We start from the raw sequence: 19,285 nt of genomic DNA, 5'->3' as shown, positions 1-19,285 counted from the left end.
AAAGTTCAAATTTGGTAAGGAGGGGGGGGGGCAGTCATGTTCGGGAGTGGGAGGGCCAATCGACACCAGAAAATCTTTTTTAATATGGGGGTCGAGAAGGGAGCAAGGTCAGGTTGAGTTGGATAGGAGACTAGGGACATTACAGGCTGATGAACGTCACTCTTTTTGTGAGTGCCTGGGCCGAAACTGCTGCTCAGAATGGGTGACATTTCAATGGGGTGGTAGGAAGTTAGTCCCATCGCAAGCAAAACAGGAAAAGCTGTAGCCTCTGCGAAGATCTGTGAGGCCTGCCACTGGCAGAAAAAATAAATAAAGGCATAGCTGCAGCGAAGATTTGTGCTGTCTGCTGGCAGGAGCCAAAAGCCATGTCAGAGTGGAGGATCCAACCCAATGTTGAAATAAAAGGCACAGGAAGCTGGGGTGCAGAGAATGGGTAAACAGCAAAAAAGAAAAGACATACACATTGCCTGATACACCCCACCACTGTCACCCATCCTCCAGGCATTCCCACAAATGTACACCTACATTCTCCACCACGTCTTCCCCCCTCCCCCCCCAATACAGCCCCTGCTACCCTACCAAAACACACATCTCTCTTCCCAGTGTGTGCCCCATGGAAATGTCCGAGTTGCAAATGAAGGAAGGAGAAATGCACCACTCTCACACTGTAAGTGCCTTTTGCCCCTTACCACCTTCTCCATTCATGTTACCTACACTGACTACATAGTTTGTAGCCCCTAGATTGTAAGCTATTTAGTTATAACCTTTGATTGTAAGCTACCTACACTGACTACATAGTTTGTAACCTTTAGATTGTAAGCTCTCCAGAGCAGGGACTGTCCTTCCCCTTGTGAAACTTGTACAGCGCTGCATAACCCCGGCAGCACTATAGAAATGCTAAGTAGTAGTAGTAGTAGTAAGTGTGCACTTTTCAGTTTGCTCAATTTCTGAGATATATCAGGCAGGTCTACCAGATTCCAGCTTTTGGTATCTCCGGATTTCACCATGGTTTTTTTTCGGTATTGCATTGGATTTCACCAAGAGGTTACAGTAAAATACAAGTAGAACTGCTTTATGCCCTGTGTCAGGACAGTCGCTGGACAAAATGGTGCCCTGGTAAAAGGTTGCTCTCGGTTCCTCTTCCCCTTCAGGCTTGTATGATCACAGATTCACAGACAGACTCAAAAAGGCAATGCGGCAGCCCCCTGGCTTGGTGCTCAAGTCAGTCATCTTCTTGGCCAGCCCTTGCAACAGCCCTGTACATATCCCCTAGAACAAGAGCCCTCAGAGGTGAAGGAGCAGACTTTACTCAATCTTTCCTCTGCAGGCAAAAGCTTCCCTCCAGACAGATGACTGGAGATCAAGCACCTCCACCATATATGATAACATTTTTTAAGTTCCTTTCTATTTTTTGCGGCAAGCGGTTACTGTTAAAAAAATATCAATAAAACACTTAGGGACAGATTTTTGGCAGCTGCCAGATCAAGTGAAATGTTAGTATACTACTTTATTTGTACATTCAGTGGCATTATACATCTGTATCACTGACTCGGTGCATAAATTGGGCTTAACTTATGTTACCCAGAGAGCTGCTGAATTTTGCTACTCTCCGGCTTTTGGGCCAACCCTCAGCCCTAACTCCACTTCTATTATATGTGGATGTATACTAGTGCACATAAATTTATGCCACAGCTTTTATATGTATAACCACCATCTTATCTATTTTTTTAAATGTTTACATTGTTTTTTTGTCTAAGGCAAGCCACTTGTACAGTCACCATTGCTGCTGGTCGCAGAAGCAGACTAGAATACCTGGCACTTAGAATATTCACGTCTGTGTTTACAAAGGCATGCTACAGGCGTGTTAGCATTTTTAATTCGCATTAAACGCTAACGTGCGTCAAACGCTAACACGCCTATAGGAATGTATTGGCGCGTTAGCGTTTAACGCGCCTTAACTTTATAGGTGCATTAAAAATGCTAACGCACCTTAGTAAACATAGACCTCAGTTTCAGCATAAAAATGTGACCATCTCTGGAAAAAGGTGACTGAACTCTCAGATCCAAAATGTTGAGAACGGCCAATTTTTCATGTTATGGGTCCATAAGAAGCCTTAAAAAGCTACATGTTTGAAATCCTACAATTTTTTTTTATTTTTTCACATAAAAGGACTGTGTTTGGACTGTTGTATTACAAATTGTTTGGACTGACATAATTCATTGAAACCTTCTCTTCCCGGAGATGGTCACAAATGTTCCCATTCCCCATCAGCTCTCCAACATCTGCCTGCTATTCCGGATCTGAATTTTATTCACTATTGGGGTGAGGCACCATCTGTACATTACTTTTCTTCCTGTTTATATATGTATGTGTGGATAGAATTTATTTTACACATTCTTTGCCAGGTATATCATTCCAAACTATACTAGCGATTTCCTTAGCCAGTCTTTATCCCAATGTTTCATGTATTTTTAATATTCCTCACACTCCTACAATAAAAGTCACAGATCTTAGAAGCCAATCCCTGGCAGCTTCCCTGTGCAAGACAATTCCAGGAATAACACGTATAGAATGTTTGTACGTTTGGGAAGCTTGCCAGGTGCCCTTGGCCTGGATTGGCCGCTGTCATGGACAGGATGCTGGGCTTCATGGACCCTTGGTCTTTTCCCAGTGTGGCATTACTTATGTACTTATAAATCTGGTTTCCCCAATCAGTGAATGTCTCACCTATTAAGGAATCCCTTTGTTTGTAGATTAGCACCATCCCTCTCCCCAAAGCTTTACTTTTAGTTCCTCCAGCTCTATTGGTTTTCTCGCCATGACCTTCACCTGTAGTCCAACCTTGTTAAAGATTCCCAGAAAATCAGAGTTACTTCAAAACAGGTATGAAATAAGCCAAACTGTAGCACACGTTGGACAGCCAAGTGACGTTCAAATTGTCCTCCTCTTTCCAGAATCCTTCAAAAATCCCCCGTTCACTCCTTTTCAGCTGAACCTAGGATTTCTCACCTTTAGCTTGATTAAAAAAAAACAAAACAACTATTATTCCTCTCAGTTTGGATGCTAGAAAATACAGATTTTAAAATCTAGAAAAAGCTATGCCTCCATTTTTTTCCTAAGAGCAAAACAAAAAGTACCAGGGGCCTTCAAAAAAAAAGGGGGATAACACCTTGAATCATATATTTTGTTGAAAACAATCCTTGAATGGACCCAACACGGTCCGTGTTTCGGCGCAACTCAAGGAGTTCGTTTATGAGAGTATCTCTCTGTTAAATCGTGTGCGAAGGGATAACACGGCGGTGCAGTACATCGCTTCTAGCAAACGTATTGAATTCTACAGTACAGTTGTACGTTATCTGCTACGCTTCATGAGACCTGACGCAGGTGCTGTGTGCCGAAACACGGACTGTGTCGGGTCCATTCAAGGATTGTTTTCAACAAAATATATGATTAAAGGTGTTATCCCCTTTTTTTGAAGGCCCCTGGTACTTTTTGTTTTGGTCTTAGGACCTTGGTTTGTACTTTGCTCCCTCTCTCTGCTATACTATCCATTTTCTTTCCTACCAGAGGTCTCTCGCAGGGCTGGCCCTAGCACTAAGCAAACCAGACATCTACCTAGGATGGCACAATTTGGGGGGCATGCTAGTGCAGCATTGACAGCTGTCATATAGAATAATGCAACAGTCACTCAGGAATGGAACAGGTGAAGCAGTCAGTACATATATGGATCTGGTGGTGATGTCCCTCCCACCCCAACCATGGGAATTTGGACTGGCGCTGCTGCAAGGCAGCCTGCAATCCTGTCAAGCTGGCACTCTTGCTCCACCTCCAAAGCCACCCCTCAAGAGTTGGCCTCTCTTCTCCAAACAGGCCTCACCTCCCCTCATCCCTCCTCACATGAAATGTCACACGCATCCATCTTGCTACTAGAGGGAAGCAGCTAGTGCGTGGCCACGTGACTGACTTTATCGTTCTTCTCTTACTCTGAGTAAAAAAAAATCTGACTGAGCTCGCAGGCTGCAGTCACGTCTGTTCCACGTTGACTGTACTCAGATCTTATTTCCTGTACAAGCTGCTGAGAATCCACTGGAAGTGAGCCGACAGCTGCACAGTCCAGCATTGATTCATCTCTCCAACACCTTGCTTGCTTCCTTCCAATTCCAAACACGCACACAAGTGGCGCTGTGCCAATCAGTGCTACGGCTCCTGGGTCACTGGATTTCCTGGGCAGTTTCCAGTTACCATGCTGCTGTCTAGACACTATTTACAAGATACTAATCACTGCTAAATAACGTTATCATAGTACAAATCAAGCAGTTTATGATGATGCAATGCCTGTGTAATATTTGCTTCATCTCTATTCTTACTAGGGAAGCATGATGATACCCTCCGTTTCCCATCTGGAAGTGTTTACAGGGACTAATTAACAAATAGCTGCAGAAATATGCTGACTGGTATAAATATGGAGACAGACTCTTTCAGTCTAGGGAGCTGTTTCAAATGCAGCCTAGTTTCACAGTAAGTCATTTTGTTATGAGGAAGAGGAAAGACTGAACCCAGTGTAAAAAGGTTTTGCTACGGGTGGGCTGCTAGCTGGTTCCGATTTTCAGTGACAGCTTAATCCAGTCCTGGTTTTTCTTAGGGAATGAGAAATGCAATTCTATGCATGCAAGGAGACAAAATTAGGGCTGGATTTGCCTCTTGACAAGAAATGGAGCCAGCCAGTCTGGGCACAGAGAATCATGATCCATTATGATGTATACCTATTACTTAGCTCTCCAGTCCCTTCTTCTCTCTCTCAAAGATTCTCTGCGCTTGTCCCATGCTTTCTTGAATTCAGATATCATTCTCATCTCCACCACCTTCGCTGGGAAGATATTCCATGCCAGCAGAAAAGGAGGAGCACACAGTCTCCTTTTCATAACAAAATGTAATAAATGCAGAAATGTTTTTACTCATTCGAATGCGCTGAAAGCAGGCACAAGCAACACACTTAGCCGCCTAGGATGCCAGATACCGAGATCAAAGAGGAGCATGCTCTCACCCACTCAAGGCCACAGTGCCACAGTGGTGCCCCATTTATGTTCCTGGCCCTACTTTCACTCCTCCTCTGGCTCTCCAGTGTTTGAGATCTCTGCCCCGCTCTGTGGGATCTGCTGTCTGGAGTTGACTATGGACGCTAAAATTGTAAATTCAGCCCTGGCTCAGGGTTTGCCTAGTGCATTAGATATCCTTGGGCCAGCTCTCCTAGCAACTGTGAAGTAGAAATTCAGTCAGTGGCAGTCAGCACTTTTTGGCCAGTAGCAGAATTATCCCCAGATATTCAATGCCGGGCATGTCCGGGCTCCAGCACTGAATATCCAGGAATATGCGGCCAGCTAATACGCAGTCAAGTGCAATATTCAGCACTTAACTGCATAAGGTGAACCACATAGAGGTAGGACTGTTTTATGAGGTTCTATTTACGAGGTTAAGTGCTGAATATTTTATTTATTTATTTGTTGCATTTGTATCCCACATTTTCCCACCTATTTGCAGGCTCAATGTGGCTTACATAGTACAGGAGAGGCGTTCGCAGACTCCGGTGTGAACTAATTCAAAGTGATGTTGTGGTAATATAAAGTTCATGTGGAAGAGTCAGCGGAAGAGTTGTGTTATGTCCATTACGTTCTTTACTTTTGTTGTGTTGCAGAGATCAGGCATTTAAGTTGGATCGGTAGGGGATGCCTTTTCAAACAGGTTGGTCTTTAGTAATTTCTGGAAGTTTAGGTGGTCGTACATTGTTTTCAAGGCTTTTGGTAATGGGTTCCACAGTTGTGTGCTTATGTAGGAAAAGCTGGAAGCGTAAGCTGATTTGTATTTAAGACCTTTGCAGCTTGGGTAGTGCAGATTTAGATACGTTCCTGGTTGGTAGGTCAATGAGGTCTGTCATGGCCTCTGTCAATGACTCTGTTATGGCCTAGATGTTGACTGAATTCTATCCCTTTGTATGAATGCAATTTTGTCCTTTATACAATTTTAGTTCTTTTCTGTTTCTTAATTTTTGATTGTACACCAACCTGCACTTCTTGTCAGTATGGGCGGTACAGAAAGTTGAAATAAACTATAAACTGGTTAGCGCTGAATATCGGCATAGCCAGTTATCTTTTTAGCAGTCAGCATAAACCCAGATATTCAATGCCGGTCGCTGGATACAGCCTAGCATTGAATATTTTATTTACAAGCCACTGAGCCCATTAAAACGGGCAAGAAAGCGGTCGGAGCAATGCCAGGTGCAGCCGAGCCCCTGAACAGGAAAGCCGCCCCGGGGGATGGGGACAGAGGAAAGCGCCTGGGTCACAGCAGCGGCGGCAGCAGCTCATCGTACCTGTCGGAGACAGAGTGCGCCTCGGAGCTGCTGTCGGACGATCCCCGCCTTCCCGATGCTCGCCAGTCAATGTCGGAACTCGGAAGAGATTTATGACGACTCTTCATTTATATAGTAGGATTTATTTATTTATTTGCTGCACTTGTATCCCACATTTTCCCACCCATTTGCAGGCTCAATGTGGCTTACAAAATGTTACAACGACGTTCACATTAATAGAATAAGAATTTCAGAATATAGATACAGAAAAGGTGCATAAGAATATCATAGCAATCATATAACGGAATAAACATTTCAGAATTATTACAAATAAAGGTGCATCAGTATATCATGTAGGAATGGAAGTGGATAAATAGATAAAACATAACATAATGATATCAAGACAAGATGTAGTATTCAATATAATATTCAGTAATGAGGACGTACTTCAAGTAAACAAATTGGAGAGTTCCATAATAGATGTATTGGAGTAATTTGGGAATATCTGGTGTTAATTGGTGTTTAACCACATAAGTGCCGATTCTGACCCCAGACCGCCCACAAAATAGCTAATGTATAAATGCCAGAATTACATTAAATTAAATTTCAGCTTAGGTACTAACTGGGCATATGTCAGTGGCACTATCCAGTGAATATACCCAGTTAGCCCTGGACAAGTGATTTAAATGACCAGGGGCTTCTCTTGGCCTTTGAAAATCGCTTTGAATATCAACCTCTGTGGATTATATCCAAGACCACAGATACTGAGAATTCAATTTGCTTAACTCTGTTTATAACGGTCACAAAATATCACATTAATTTCAAAATAAAGTAAAAAATGATTTCTAATTTGACCTACTAGAAGTTTGATTACCAAACTAAACAAAGAGGAGAATGTTATCTTGCTTTATCTCATTAATCCAAAATCTATAGACAGGTTACCCATCACTATATAGCTGTGGTTAAAGGGATACTATACATTCCTTTGGATTTTATTTTCATTTATAAATCATTTTAGTTCTACAACACAACTATAACATATAGTAACACCTTTTATAGCCTATAAAATCTGTTTCAGAAAGCTAGGGCTAAAACCCTAACCTAGCAAAACTGAGCAGAAAAGAGGCATTTCACCCCATGAAAAGTTTTCCAACCACATTTTCCTTTTCTCTCATTCAATAATCGCATTGGGTCTAAGGTGTGTTTGATGCTGTCCTCCTCCTGGCCTATGGTTAACACACCCTGTCTGATCCCAGTCTACAAACTTTGAGAGAAAACTTCCCTAATCTACAGGCCAGGGCCTCAGCCAGAATTTTCACATCATAATTCAAACATGGAGACTGGTCTGTAAAATCCACATTCCAGTGCTCCTTCCCAGGTTTATGAATCACACAAGTCACTGCTTTCATCATTTATTCAGAGACTTGTTCCCATCCAAACTGTATTAACAACTCTAGCTAAGACCCGCCAACTAACATTTCTACATATTTCTGTATGTTTTTACCAAATACACAGCAGTGTCAGGGCTGATGCAGGGGCAGTACTGCTGTGAGAAACATCCAGGTTTCATTCTTGGGACAGGCTTCTGCTTCCTATAGGGGGAGGCCTACGGAGATTCAGTAACTGACACTCTGTGGCCAGACTCAGGGGGAAATGCATTAAAGTTACCGGGCCAGCAACATAGTTTTTTTGACCAGTTCCAGTCAGTTTAGCGAACACGTTATTCAGCAGGAGATGCAAAAAGGGGTTCTAAGGGCTTTTTATCATGTGGGTAGCAGACAACAGGAATCCTGTACTAATATATTTAAATGATCTGTTTAGCATTCAAATGTGCATTCCGAGCGATGCACAGCCATTTTCCGAGCAATGCACAGAAGCAGCTCCTACCTTTTGCATGTAAAATCTTAAAGGAGGTCAGGAGCTGTTGTAGTGCTGCCAGGGTTATTTTTGACTGGAGGCTGAGCACTGGGAAGCTGCGCAGAGGGGTGGACAATGCAGTGTTGTAGCAGGGACGGTCGACGCCAACTACCCTGGATAGTTTTCGCAGGTCTGGTTTAAGAGTTAACATCTGCCTACATGGCGTCGAAAACAGGCTTTACCTGCAAGAAAATTATATTGCAGGGGCCAGCCCCGGTAAGATTTCAGTTCCGACAGCAAATAGCATCATCTCCACCACCACCATCCTCATTAAAGCCATCCACAAAACTCCTTCTCGTGGCCTACTCCTATTCTGCAGGCAAAAACACATGAAAGTCCTGCCCACTTTCTATTTCACAACCTCTGCCCAATCAGTGCTGCACAAAGAAAGTTCCTCCACCTCTCTCCGACCACAGAATGTTGTGCAACCAATTATATGCAGAGTTACTGTAGGAGTAGGGGTAACTAGCTCCAACAGAGTAAAAAGTTTGTCTTGAATGGAACCTTGGCCACTGGGGGTGAGGCAGGACTCGGGATCGTCTTGTCCTTGGCGAAGAACTGGCTGTTCTGGGCATGCAAATAGAAGCCACGCTTAGCAAGTGGCTGCTGCACGCATGCACTGGTGCTTTCCTCTACCGAGCTGCTCGCTACCGTGATTCTCTTCCTGCATGGCCTGCTTTTTCCAAATCAGTAAGCTTCAACGTGGATCGGAAAGGTACGGGCTTTTTGCGGGGAGTTTAATGCATCTCCTCCTCAGAGTGTAGAGATACTACCTTCTGGAGGGAGCTTGATCTGTGGCCCCTGTCTGTGAACAGTCACAGCCATGTTTACTGTTTATTAAACTTGATATACCTCCCTTCCTGAGGGGCATAATAGAACAGTGGGCATAATAGAACAGTGCACATAAAACAGAGTAGTGGGAAAGGAAGGCCAATTCATAAATACCTAGGATGGAAAATAAGTGAAGAAAAGTATTGCAAATCAGTCTAACCTTCCACTGTTCAGGTAGCCGTCTTAGCATAAGCTTTTTCAAGTAGTTGAGTTTTAAGGGCTAAGTGAAACTCCACAAAAATTGCTCTGCACGCAGGGCCAGAAGAAGTGAATTCTAAAGAAAGGAGGGCTGTACAAAAGAAGGCGCCACAGCGTGTTGATTCTAGGTTGGACCAATGTGGGAGGAGGGGGCAGAGACATGCAGGTGGCTGTCATGCAGGGAATGTAGAGTCTGGGCTAGGAAGGAAGGAAAACATGCTAGGTGATTGTCAATGAAGGCGGGCTCATTACCTCATAGCCTTAAATGAGTGAGTTCTGATTGGGATTGAAGTAGAAACAGCAGAGGGAAATTTACCAGGTTAAAAAGCTAACAAAAATAAAAACCATAGCAGTGTAAATCTATCCTCAGCTGGCTATTTCACCTTGAATTACATCAGCTTCTTCAATCAGCCACTTCAAATAATCCATTAAAAAAAAAATACATAATAATATTGTATAAATCTAGCTTTTATATCCTGACATGAGGCTAAGATATCTCATTCCAAAAGGCCTTATGTAATACACTGCTCCACTGTTCGATCCTCCTTGGTTTATTAGGTTACAGTTAGTTATATTGCCTCTGACACAGAAGTCCCACATAGCTTTTTTCCATGCTACTTTCCACTTTGGCTAATACAATTCAGCACATTTTTTATGATCTACCCTTTTCCAGATTAGGTTAGATTTATACCTCTTCTCTGAAGCTTCCAGCCTTGCCAATTCCATTCAGTGTGTAATGCTGACTAGGCTTCACTGTAAGTTTTCAATGTGGAAATTTCCAGCAGTAGTTGTGATAAAGGGCATGCAAGTCAGAAGTTGAGCATGAAATGACCCATTCCCACAGAACTAGATTTTGGTGTGTGGAAGTCTGTACAGTCCTTACCATCAACCAGCACTCTTTTGTTTCACTACGTTCTTGGTTGGGGGGGGGAGGGGAAGAACAGAACTTTCAAGTTTACCTATTTTTGCATCCCAGCTATCTGATTATTCCATAAAATGGCCACACAACATACATAAAATGCCAATTACAACTTGTCCCTCCACAGAAGTACACACCCACCAAGAACAATTCCTTGTGACCCAGGAAGAGACCCTGCATCGCATCTTGAATATAAAGCTAACTGTAGTCCAACTCAATTTTGGAACTAGATGCAAATTTTTTTTGAGCCAGGGATATTCTCTCTTTCCAAATTTGTCCTTGGCATTTTGATCTAGTTTTGTGCTTATTATCACTCCTTTTTGTCTCTGTACATCTATGGTAGGTATGGCTCCATTGTATTTTTCATTTGGAGGACAAACTAATCCATTCTGGGTTTCACTCCACTTTATGTGTGTCTTTAAAAAAGCAAAGACTCCAAACCTCTGCATGCAGTAGGGACAAACCCAGGACTGGATCACTGTCTGATGGGAGGGGTGGAGAATGGTGTCAGCTGGAGTCCCCCAATTATGTATACAGAGGAGATAAACCAGTACTTCTAAGGCAGCTGTGTCATCTCTTACCTGTGCTGTCAAACTGAATGGGTACACAGCTGCTGGCATTCTGGTGCCAGGGGCAATAGTATACCTCCCCGCCCTCCAGTACTCTGGGTTGGCTTGTATTGGCTTTTGGAGCCCCGACAAGAATGCTGACACTGTAAAAGAAAGAAATATCATCAAATCAGTAAGACATCTCTTTCATACCAACAATTCTTGCTGAGACTGTCAAGTAACAACAGGACAAAAGTCTTGGGAGGAAAAGATCAAAGGGTATGATGTATAGCTACAACTCTACAAGGAAGGGTAATGACCTGGAATCATCTCCCATCCTCAGCAGCTGCAACTTGTATCAGGCCTGCCTAGGAGCCAGGCCCAACACCCAGCTTCTGTGGTGTGACTTTATAGAAAGGTACTATCCTAAACTTACATCCCAGTGCATTCTGGTGTCTGTGGTCCCTACTTCTTCCATTTGAAACCAATGCTGCAGTTACCTAGAACATTTGTCACGAAGGATTTTGTGTCAGAAAGTGAGACTTGATCCCCAAGCCTCTTTATAAAAACTAGGTCAACACCACCATTAAAAAAAAAAAAAAAATAATAATAATAATAAATGGGACACACCAGCACCCTCTTTTGGCAATACAGCTTGACCTTTCAGGAAAAGGCTACAGTCAAGGTGTGGCAGCCATACAGTGTGCAGATCTCAGCCTGGTTGCTTACAGATCATGAACACAGCTGATCCTGGATAGTAGTGTCACGTGCCGGTTTCCCATCTGCTCTGGTGCAGGCAAAACCATAGAGCCGCAGGACTGAAAGTCCACGCCAGAACCCAATACCTTACCTCAAGGGCTGCAATTCAGTCAGGTTTTCAGGGATGTCCCCAATGAATGTGCATGCAAATAGTTCATGCATATTCATTGCGAAATCCTGAGAACCTGACTGGGTTGCAGCCCTCGAGGACCGAGGTTGTCCACCCCTGTGGTAAGGTATTGGGGGTGGGGGAGTAGCCCACTGGTGAATGCAGTGGACTTTAATCCTGGGGAACTGGGTTCAATTCCCAATGTAGCTCCTTGTGACTCTGGGCAAGTCACTTAACCCTCCATTGCCCCAGGTACAAAATAAGTAGCTGCATATACTATGTAAATCGCTTGGAATGTAGCTGCAAAAAAACACAGAAAGGTGGTATATCAAGTCCCATTCCCCTGCCCCTTCAGGACCGAGGTTGCCCACCCTTGCCTTACTATATACTAATTGTGTTCTGACAGTGGAACTCTAGCCTTCTCAGGCCAAGGTATATCAATCTAGTTGACTCCTTCATCCATAAAAGTACAGAAAAATCCAATTTATCTAGCAAGCAGACTTGTATTCAGAGTCACACAACAGACACATATGTTTCAGGTTTATTTGTACTGCAAATAATATATCTAAGCGGTTTACACTAAAATACATTATTGCAGGGAAAGGGAATACCACATAAAGTCTAGCTTACAATATACTACTATACTAAGGCAGGGATTCTCAACCCAGTCTTTGGGGAACACTCAGCCAGTCAGGTTTTCAGGATATCCACAATGAATATGCATGAGATGGATTTGCACAGCAAGGAGGCAATGCATACAAATTTGTCTCAGGCATATTCAGTGGCGTACCAAGGGGGGGGCGGTGGGGGCGGTCCGCCCCGGGTGCATGCCGCTGGGGGGGTGCCGCACGCCTGTCGGCTCTTCGTTTTCATGCCCCCTTTGCACCAGAACAGGTTACTTCCTGTACCGGGGCAGAGGGAGCTTGAAAACAAAAAGCCGGCAGGCGCGCAGCACCCCCCCCCCCCCCCGCGGCGTGCACCCGGGGGGGGGGGGGTCCTTGCCGGTGGGGGGGGGGCGTCGCGTTATTCCGGGGAGGTGCTGCACCCAGGGGGCGGGGCACATTGGCGATCCGCCCCGGGTGTCAGCCCCCCTAGGAACGCCACTGGGCATATTCATTGTGGATATCTTGAAAATCCAACTGGCTGGCTATGCCCTAAGGACTGGGTTGAGAAGCAGTCTACTAAAGCATCACTTAAAAGTTTCAGTTTTTTACAAGGCCTTACCACTAAAGAGTTACTTTTCTGTTTTTTAAAAAAGAAATCAAAGCAAAGATGAACCTCCTGCTGCAAATACACACACATCCAGCCTGTGGAAGACTTCCTCATATTTCAATCACTTCCCTATAGGATTTCACGTCAGAGGGACAATGAAAAGCAGCCTTTCTCCCTCCCTCGCTCCAGATGAAACTTCCAGCCGTCTAGTAACTGGACACACTCCCAAACCACAGCAGCAGCTCTCCCCCTCTCCGCTTACAGACTGCAGAGAACAAAACCTTGCAGTGCTGTCACACCCCCAACTCCAATGAAGAACAGACCCAGTTTAAGCATTCTGCCCTGTATTTCACACAGGAGGCGGGAGAGAGGGAACAAACCAGTGCTGTCTCGCTTGTGTGCGGACTGGAAAGGAAATGTTTCTCAGTTCAACAGATTTCTTTAATTTCGGCGATCTCCAGGAGCGTATAAAAGGGTCCTTTTAGCGAAAAGCAACAATACCAGAACACGCCATTCTAAGAGAGCTGGAGAGTCTTCTTTCCTCAGGGGCAGTGTGTCAGTCACTCCAGTTTCAGAATTCATGGGCACATGCCCACTACCTTAGTTAAAATGAAAATAATTTGGAGCTTTCAAGGTTTTATTTAGCCGAGGCCATTTAAGGTGGTTCCATGGCTTTCCAGGTCTCCATTTCTATTGGAAAAGTAGAGATTATTTACAGAAGGGAGATACCAATTTTGACATTAAAGCAAGGGTTCCCAAACTGTTTGTATGGAGGAGAGTAGTAACCAAGGGGTCCCCCCTGATGCTTGCTGAGCAAGGTGGGATGGGGAGGAATCAGGCATCTGCTCATTTTTCTCTTCTTTCCTGAGAAGGAGGGTACCCAATGTGCCTTGTACAGCAGTGTCAGTATTTTTACATTGCTAAAAGTGGAATCTTTTTTTTCCAAGTCTTTCCCGTTCCCTACATCTCCCTTCCCTTGTGTGACCTGCTCTCCTGTCTCTTCTCCCCCTTCACTCTCTCTCCTCTCACCTCTTCCACTATAGAATCATTTTGATCTCCTAAAGATGGGACTCAGCCTCCCCACCAGCAGCTTTTTTCAGTGCATGGGTCGGACCGGTTCTTCTCCCATTGGTCGGGCCTGGGAATCCCTATCAGCTCTTCTGTCTGCACTGTCTTTGAAATAGATAGATAGATAGATAGATAGATAGATAGATAGATAGATAGATAGATAGATAGATAGATAGATAGATAGATAGATAGATAGATAGATAGATAGATAGATAGATAGATAGATAGAGGAATTAAAACATCTATCAGCCAGTTACAACAATGGGAAGCGCGAGCATGTCAGGCCAGAAAAACAAATTAGCTACAGGCACAGGGGCTAGACCAGGCCATAAACTGTACTGAACTATTTCTCCACAGACAGCTCACTGTGAAACAGAATACAGCTACAGCTCAGTGTTTAGTATATTGGGGCAAAATAAATCACTTCTACATTGTTACTGCACAGTAAAAATTGAATCTTAAGCCCAGAACAAATTCTAAAGATGTGAGGCTCTGTATGCCCATGACTTGCCCCTGAATCAGGAGGGAACTCTAGAAATGTTAGTGCCACACTGCCAACCAACAATTTTTAAGAACGGAAAATGTATTTGTTCCCTTATTCTTCACTTTTCCTTGCTCTCATCTTTCTCCTCCTTTTCAGGTACTCGCCCCATCTCCTTCCCTTAACTACTTTCCTCTTGCCACCATCCATACCAAACTGCAGTTGCTGCCACAACTAACCCTCCCCCCTCAATCCCACCAATGATAAACAGTACAGCTCCTGGCCTGTATGGGTTCCATATACAGCAGCTGCCACACAGCACCCTCTCTCAAGCTCTGGCCCTACTACCCAAGAACCCCCCAAAGTTTCTAGATCCAAGTAATGCATGACTACACAACCTTTTTCAAGAATTCTACTTGCAAAAATTGTAGAGGCTTTGGTATTTAAGCTTGCAGATAAGAAAAATTTGAGAGAGAAAAAGTTGCTGTTTCAGGGGTCGATGCTCAGAACCTATCCATTAGAGGCCATTAGAACCGGACTAGCACACGTGTTAATGTACGCAGAATGTTCAGAGGGCTCTAGCGCAGGAAACAACTTGCGCACCAAAGATGGATGCAAATTGTATTTAAATGTACTCAAACGGATGAGGTCATTCGGTATTCCCTGCCAATGCTCAGAGAACAGCCAGGGCCGCCGAGAGACTGGGCCGCCCCCCCCCCCCCCCGGTCACTGCCCCCCCCAGGTCATCATCGCCGCCGCTCCCCCCTCCCCCCGAGGTCACCGCCGCCCCCCCCTCCGTCCGCCACTGGGGGAAGTTATGTCAGATGCGGATGGGACACAGGGAGGGAAGGAGGCCCGAAGGGAGGCGATCTGCTGCTGCCTGCAGCGCTTTCACACGGAGGTGAGAGGCGCTGTGATTTCAATGAAGGGGGCCCGGCCCAGTGGCAGACAGTTGAGGACGGAGGGCGGGTAGGACTGCGGCGCCGGGCCCCCCCTGGAGGCCTGGGCCTGGGGAATTTTGTCCCCCCTGCCCCCCTCTCAGCAGCTATGAGAACAACGCAAACACAAATGCTGCCCTTAATGCTGGTAACTTACCACCAGCTCGGGGGTAGTGTTGAAGGTTTTCAAGAGAGGATTTCTTCAGAATTTCTCACTTTAAACTGCCAGCTAGCAGACGGAAGAGCGAGAAACAAATGTGTGCAAACAAAATAGGCAGTGCAAGCAAGCATCGGCGCCATTCTTCTGCACTTAAATATGAGCCTTTCAAATGAAAACAGGTTTTGAAAAGCTTATATTTAAGACAGAAGAACAGCGTGATGTGAATCAATCTGTTACTCTTTCAAAAAGTACAACACTGGGGGACACTCAATGAAGTTGCATGGAAATACTTAAAAAACAAAATATGAGGAAATATTTTTTCACTCAACGAATAGTTAAGCTTTGGAATTTGTTGCCGGAGGATGTGGTAACTAAAAGTGGTTAGTGTATCTGGGTTTAAAAAAAGATTTGGACAAGTTCCTGGAGGAAAAGTCCATAGTCTCTATGGGGGAAGCCACTGCTTGCCCTGGGATTGGTAGGATGGAATGTTGCTACTATTTGAGTTTCTGCCAGGTATTTGTGGCCTTGGTTGGCCACTGCTGGAAACAGGATATTGGGCTAGATTGACCATTGTTCTGACCCAGTATGGATACTCCATGTGTGCTTACATTTCTGGTCTTGCCTGGCCATGCACAAAAGAGCTGTGCTTACTGTGAAACTCTTGTGCGCATGTAACATGTTCCTCCCCCTTTGGTTTTGGTTTCATAGCGTGTATATAATTTGAATACCATTTGCTTTGAGCAATGTAGAGCTAAGTTTCTACAATGATCTTGCACTATGGGGTCTGTACTATTGGCTTTAACATCGGACCTTTGAGCATTGGCCTCTCAGTTTGGGATAGCCTCCTGTAGCCAGACCATAAAGCTGGTTTGCTACTTCCCAACCTAGCATTACCCCCTATCTCTGTGAAAGAAGGCATCACTATGCCTAGAAAGGAGATCAGGAGATGGGAAGAGGAGCAAGATGGGAAGGGAGGAAGAGAAGGCAAACAAAAGTTGTTGTTTTTTAAAAGCACCAGACAAATTTAAAAGTCACATAATTAAAGACATATTTTCCTGACTCTTAAAGTTCTGGTCAACAGCCAAATTAAAATAAAAAAATAAAATACTGTAAAACAAAACACAACAATACATTCACCCTTCCAGTGCTCAGCAGATATGTAGATAACGCATATCAGCTACAGTGCTACAGAGTCTGTGAAGGAAAAATGCTTTGAGGGTACACAGTTTTAAATTGCTCAATTTATTAATTTGGTCTTCTGAGCTTAAATGAGAGGGCAAACAGTAAAATGTGTCAAACACTGTTCAATAAAGTCTATGATATATTAAAAGTGAAGCATTCCATTCATAATAAAAGGAATCTAAGCCAACAATAAAGAATAAAGGAAATTCCATCAGTACCATCCCCACCGATACCCCCATAACCCTATGCTATCATCGTATTCAAAAATAAATTAATCCCACAACAAGCACACCAATAGCTCTACTACTACTAATTTCTCCTGCATTATTTGTTTGGGGAAGGGATAGGGGAAGAGTTTTGCTCTGTATAGCCTCCCCCTCACATCTTGTCACGTATACACAGCAGGAACCTGGGTTTGTGAGCCCTTGGGCCACTGCCGAGGAGCAGCAGCGGCAGGAGAATCACCCCAACACCAGGATAAGGCAGACCGGAACTGGAACACAGTGGACTGGAGTAAGGCTTCACCTACACTTGGCCACCTTTCACCAAGAGTTGAGCTCTGGACTTCAGGCGGCCGGTAGGACTTGCAGGACAAGGCAGGACACAGCAGCAGGCTGACAAATAACAGGAACACTAGAAACACGCTGGGTTCCAGGAAAAACAGCAGGCAAACGAACAATCCAGAAACAAGCCGGGTCAGGGCAGGCTGTAGACAGAAGAATAGTCCAATAAATAATCCGGGTCTGGGCAGGCGGCAGGCAGAAGAATAGTCCAATAAACAATCCGGGTCTGGGCAGGCGGCAGGCAGAAGAATAGTCCAAAAAACAAGCAGAGTAAAAGTCACCAACACGAAAAACACAAAGGCACTGCAACACTTCACACCAAAGGAACGCCTCTGAAGAACACTGTTGCAAGGCAACTAGGAACCTACCAGGTGGTTAATAAAGGCAGGTCACAAGGGAGTTCACCAGGTATGGGTGCTGCTTGGTTCCAAAAAACTCCCAAAAGAATCTGGAGAGTTGGAAGATCCGGACCGGACCAGACCAGCATATCTTCTGGAACATGGGAAATGGTAAACCATCACTTCGCAGCATTCCCCAGGTCTAAACCCCGGGGACCGAGGTGACTGTGAGCCGGGGACCTGGGCACAACCGTGACACCTCTCCTTGAAGTCCAACAACAACAACAAACTATTTTGGAAGAGGCAAAGCCCCCAAGCATGATTAAAACAGGCATTAAAAAAAAGAACCTTCAACTTTCTCTTTCACTATTCTCTAATGTTCTCCTCTCCCCTCCCCCATCTTGAAGTCTGTTGTAGAAGAGCCGCCAACAATGGCCCTTTCCACAGCGTCCCACAGATCAATCCAGAGACTTGTGGGTTATGTCCATCTACCAGCAGGTGGAGATAGAGAGAACTCCAGGTTTACTATATGTGGACCTGTGCAGCTAGCCAACTCTCAGTATTCTCTCTATCTAGCAGGTGGAGGGACATACCTGTGCAGCTCTGGATTGATCTGGCTCCTGGTATCCATTAGGTCTGGTTGAGCTCAGTCAGGGGTTGAGTGTTGATTTCAGCTTGCTGGTGTACACCTGGTGGTGCCAGGTCCCTCCAAATGTCCCCAACCCCCCCCCCCCCCCCCCCCCCCCCCCCCCGCCTTCTCCTCCGTTCCTTGGGGCTGTTAGCCTAATCAGGTTTGATTCTCTCCTGACTCAAAAAAAAAAAAAAAAAACAGGGTCGCACAGTTCCTTTAAGGTTCCCTGTCTTAGTTCGGAGGAAGAGATGGCGTTTCCTTCGATTTGCTGTGCTGGGTCGCCATTTTCAGTTCAAGGCTATGCCATTCGGCCTGGTTACCACGCCACAAACTCTTTCCAAGATCTTGGTAGTGGTGGCGGCCTTCCTCAGGAGAGAAGGGATTCAGCTGCATCCCTGCTTAGATGACTGGCTCGTATGGGCGTCGTCGTTCAAAGAAAGTCAACGGGCAACCGACAGGATAGTCGGTCTGCTGCTGTCTCTTGGATGGGTGATCAACTTTCCAAAGTGCAGTCTTCAGCCCTCCCAGACCCTAGAGTACTTGGGAGTGTGCTTCGACACCCAGAAAGGAGTGGTTTCCCTTCCTCTTGCACGGGCACGTCTCCTTCAGGGTCAGTTGGCTGGGTTGTTTCGCACCCCGGTTCCGCGAGCCTGGGATTATGTGCAGGTCCTGGGGTCCATAGCTTCCACCTTGGATGTGGTACCGTGGGCCAGGTGTCACATGCGGCCACTTCAGTGGCACCTTCTTGGCTGTTGGTCTCCTCTTTCGGAGGATTATGCGATCCGAGACCCGTGGTCAGCTCGTCTCCAGTCAGACATGCGTTGGTGGTTGAGCCCGGAAACTCTGATGAGAGGGGTTCTGTTGGCTCCGCCGGAGTGGCGAATTGTGACTACGGACGCGTCCCTTTCGGACACGTCCCTTTCCGGCTGGGGGGCGCAGTGCCTTCAGCACACGACCCAAGGCATTTGGACTCCCGAGGAAGTGTCTTGCTCCATCAATCTGTTGGAGTTGCGGGTGATTCGCCTGGCTCTTCGGGACTTTCAGGATCTTCTCTGTGACTGCCCAGTTCAGGTTCTTTCAGACA

The 19,285-nt window shown here is 45.2% G+C and overlaps 1 protein-coding gene across 1 annotated transcript in view; it reads right to left on the bottom strand.

Annotated features, from left to right (window-relative positions):
- The window catches only part of ITGA5 (integrin subunit alpha 5), a 228,363-nt gene that overhangs the window by 126,739 nt on the left and 82,339 nt on the right, over nt 1–19,285 (bottom strand). The window contains exon 2 of the mRNA XM_030198318.1: nt 10,794–10,924. Within this exon, the coding sequence (XP_030054178.1) occupies nt 10,794–10,924 (131 nt within the window). The remainder of the gene's footprint in view (nt 1–10,793; nt 10,925–19,285) is intronic.

This window comes from Microcaecilia unicolor, chromosome 3 (assembly GCF_901765095.1).
Source record: "Microcaecilia unicolor chromosome 3, aMicUni1.1, whole genome shotgun sequence".
NCBI lineage: Eukaryota > Metazoa > Chordata > Amphibia > Gymnophiona > Siphonopidae > Microcaecilia > Microcaecilia unicolor.
The sequence above is the reverse complement of the archived record's forward strand: the minus strand, read 5'-3'. Positions and strand labels throughout refer to the sequence as shown.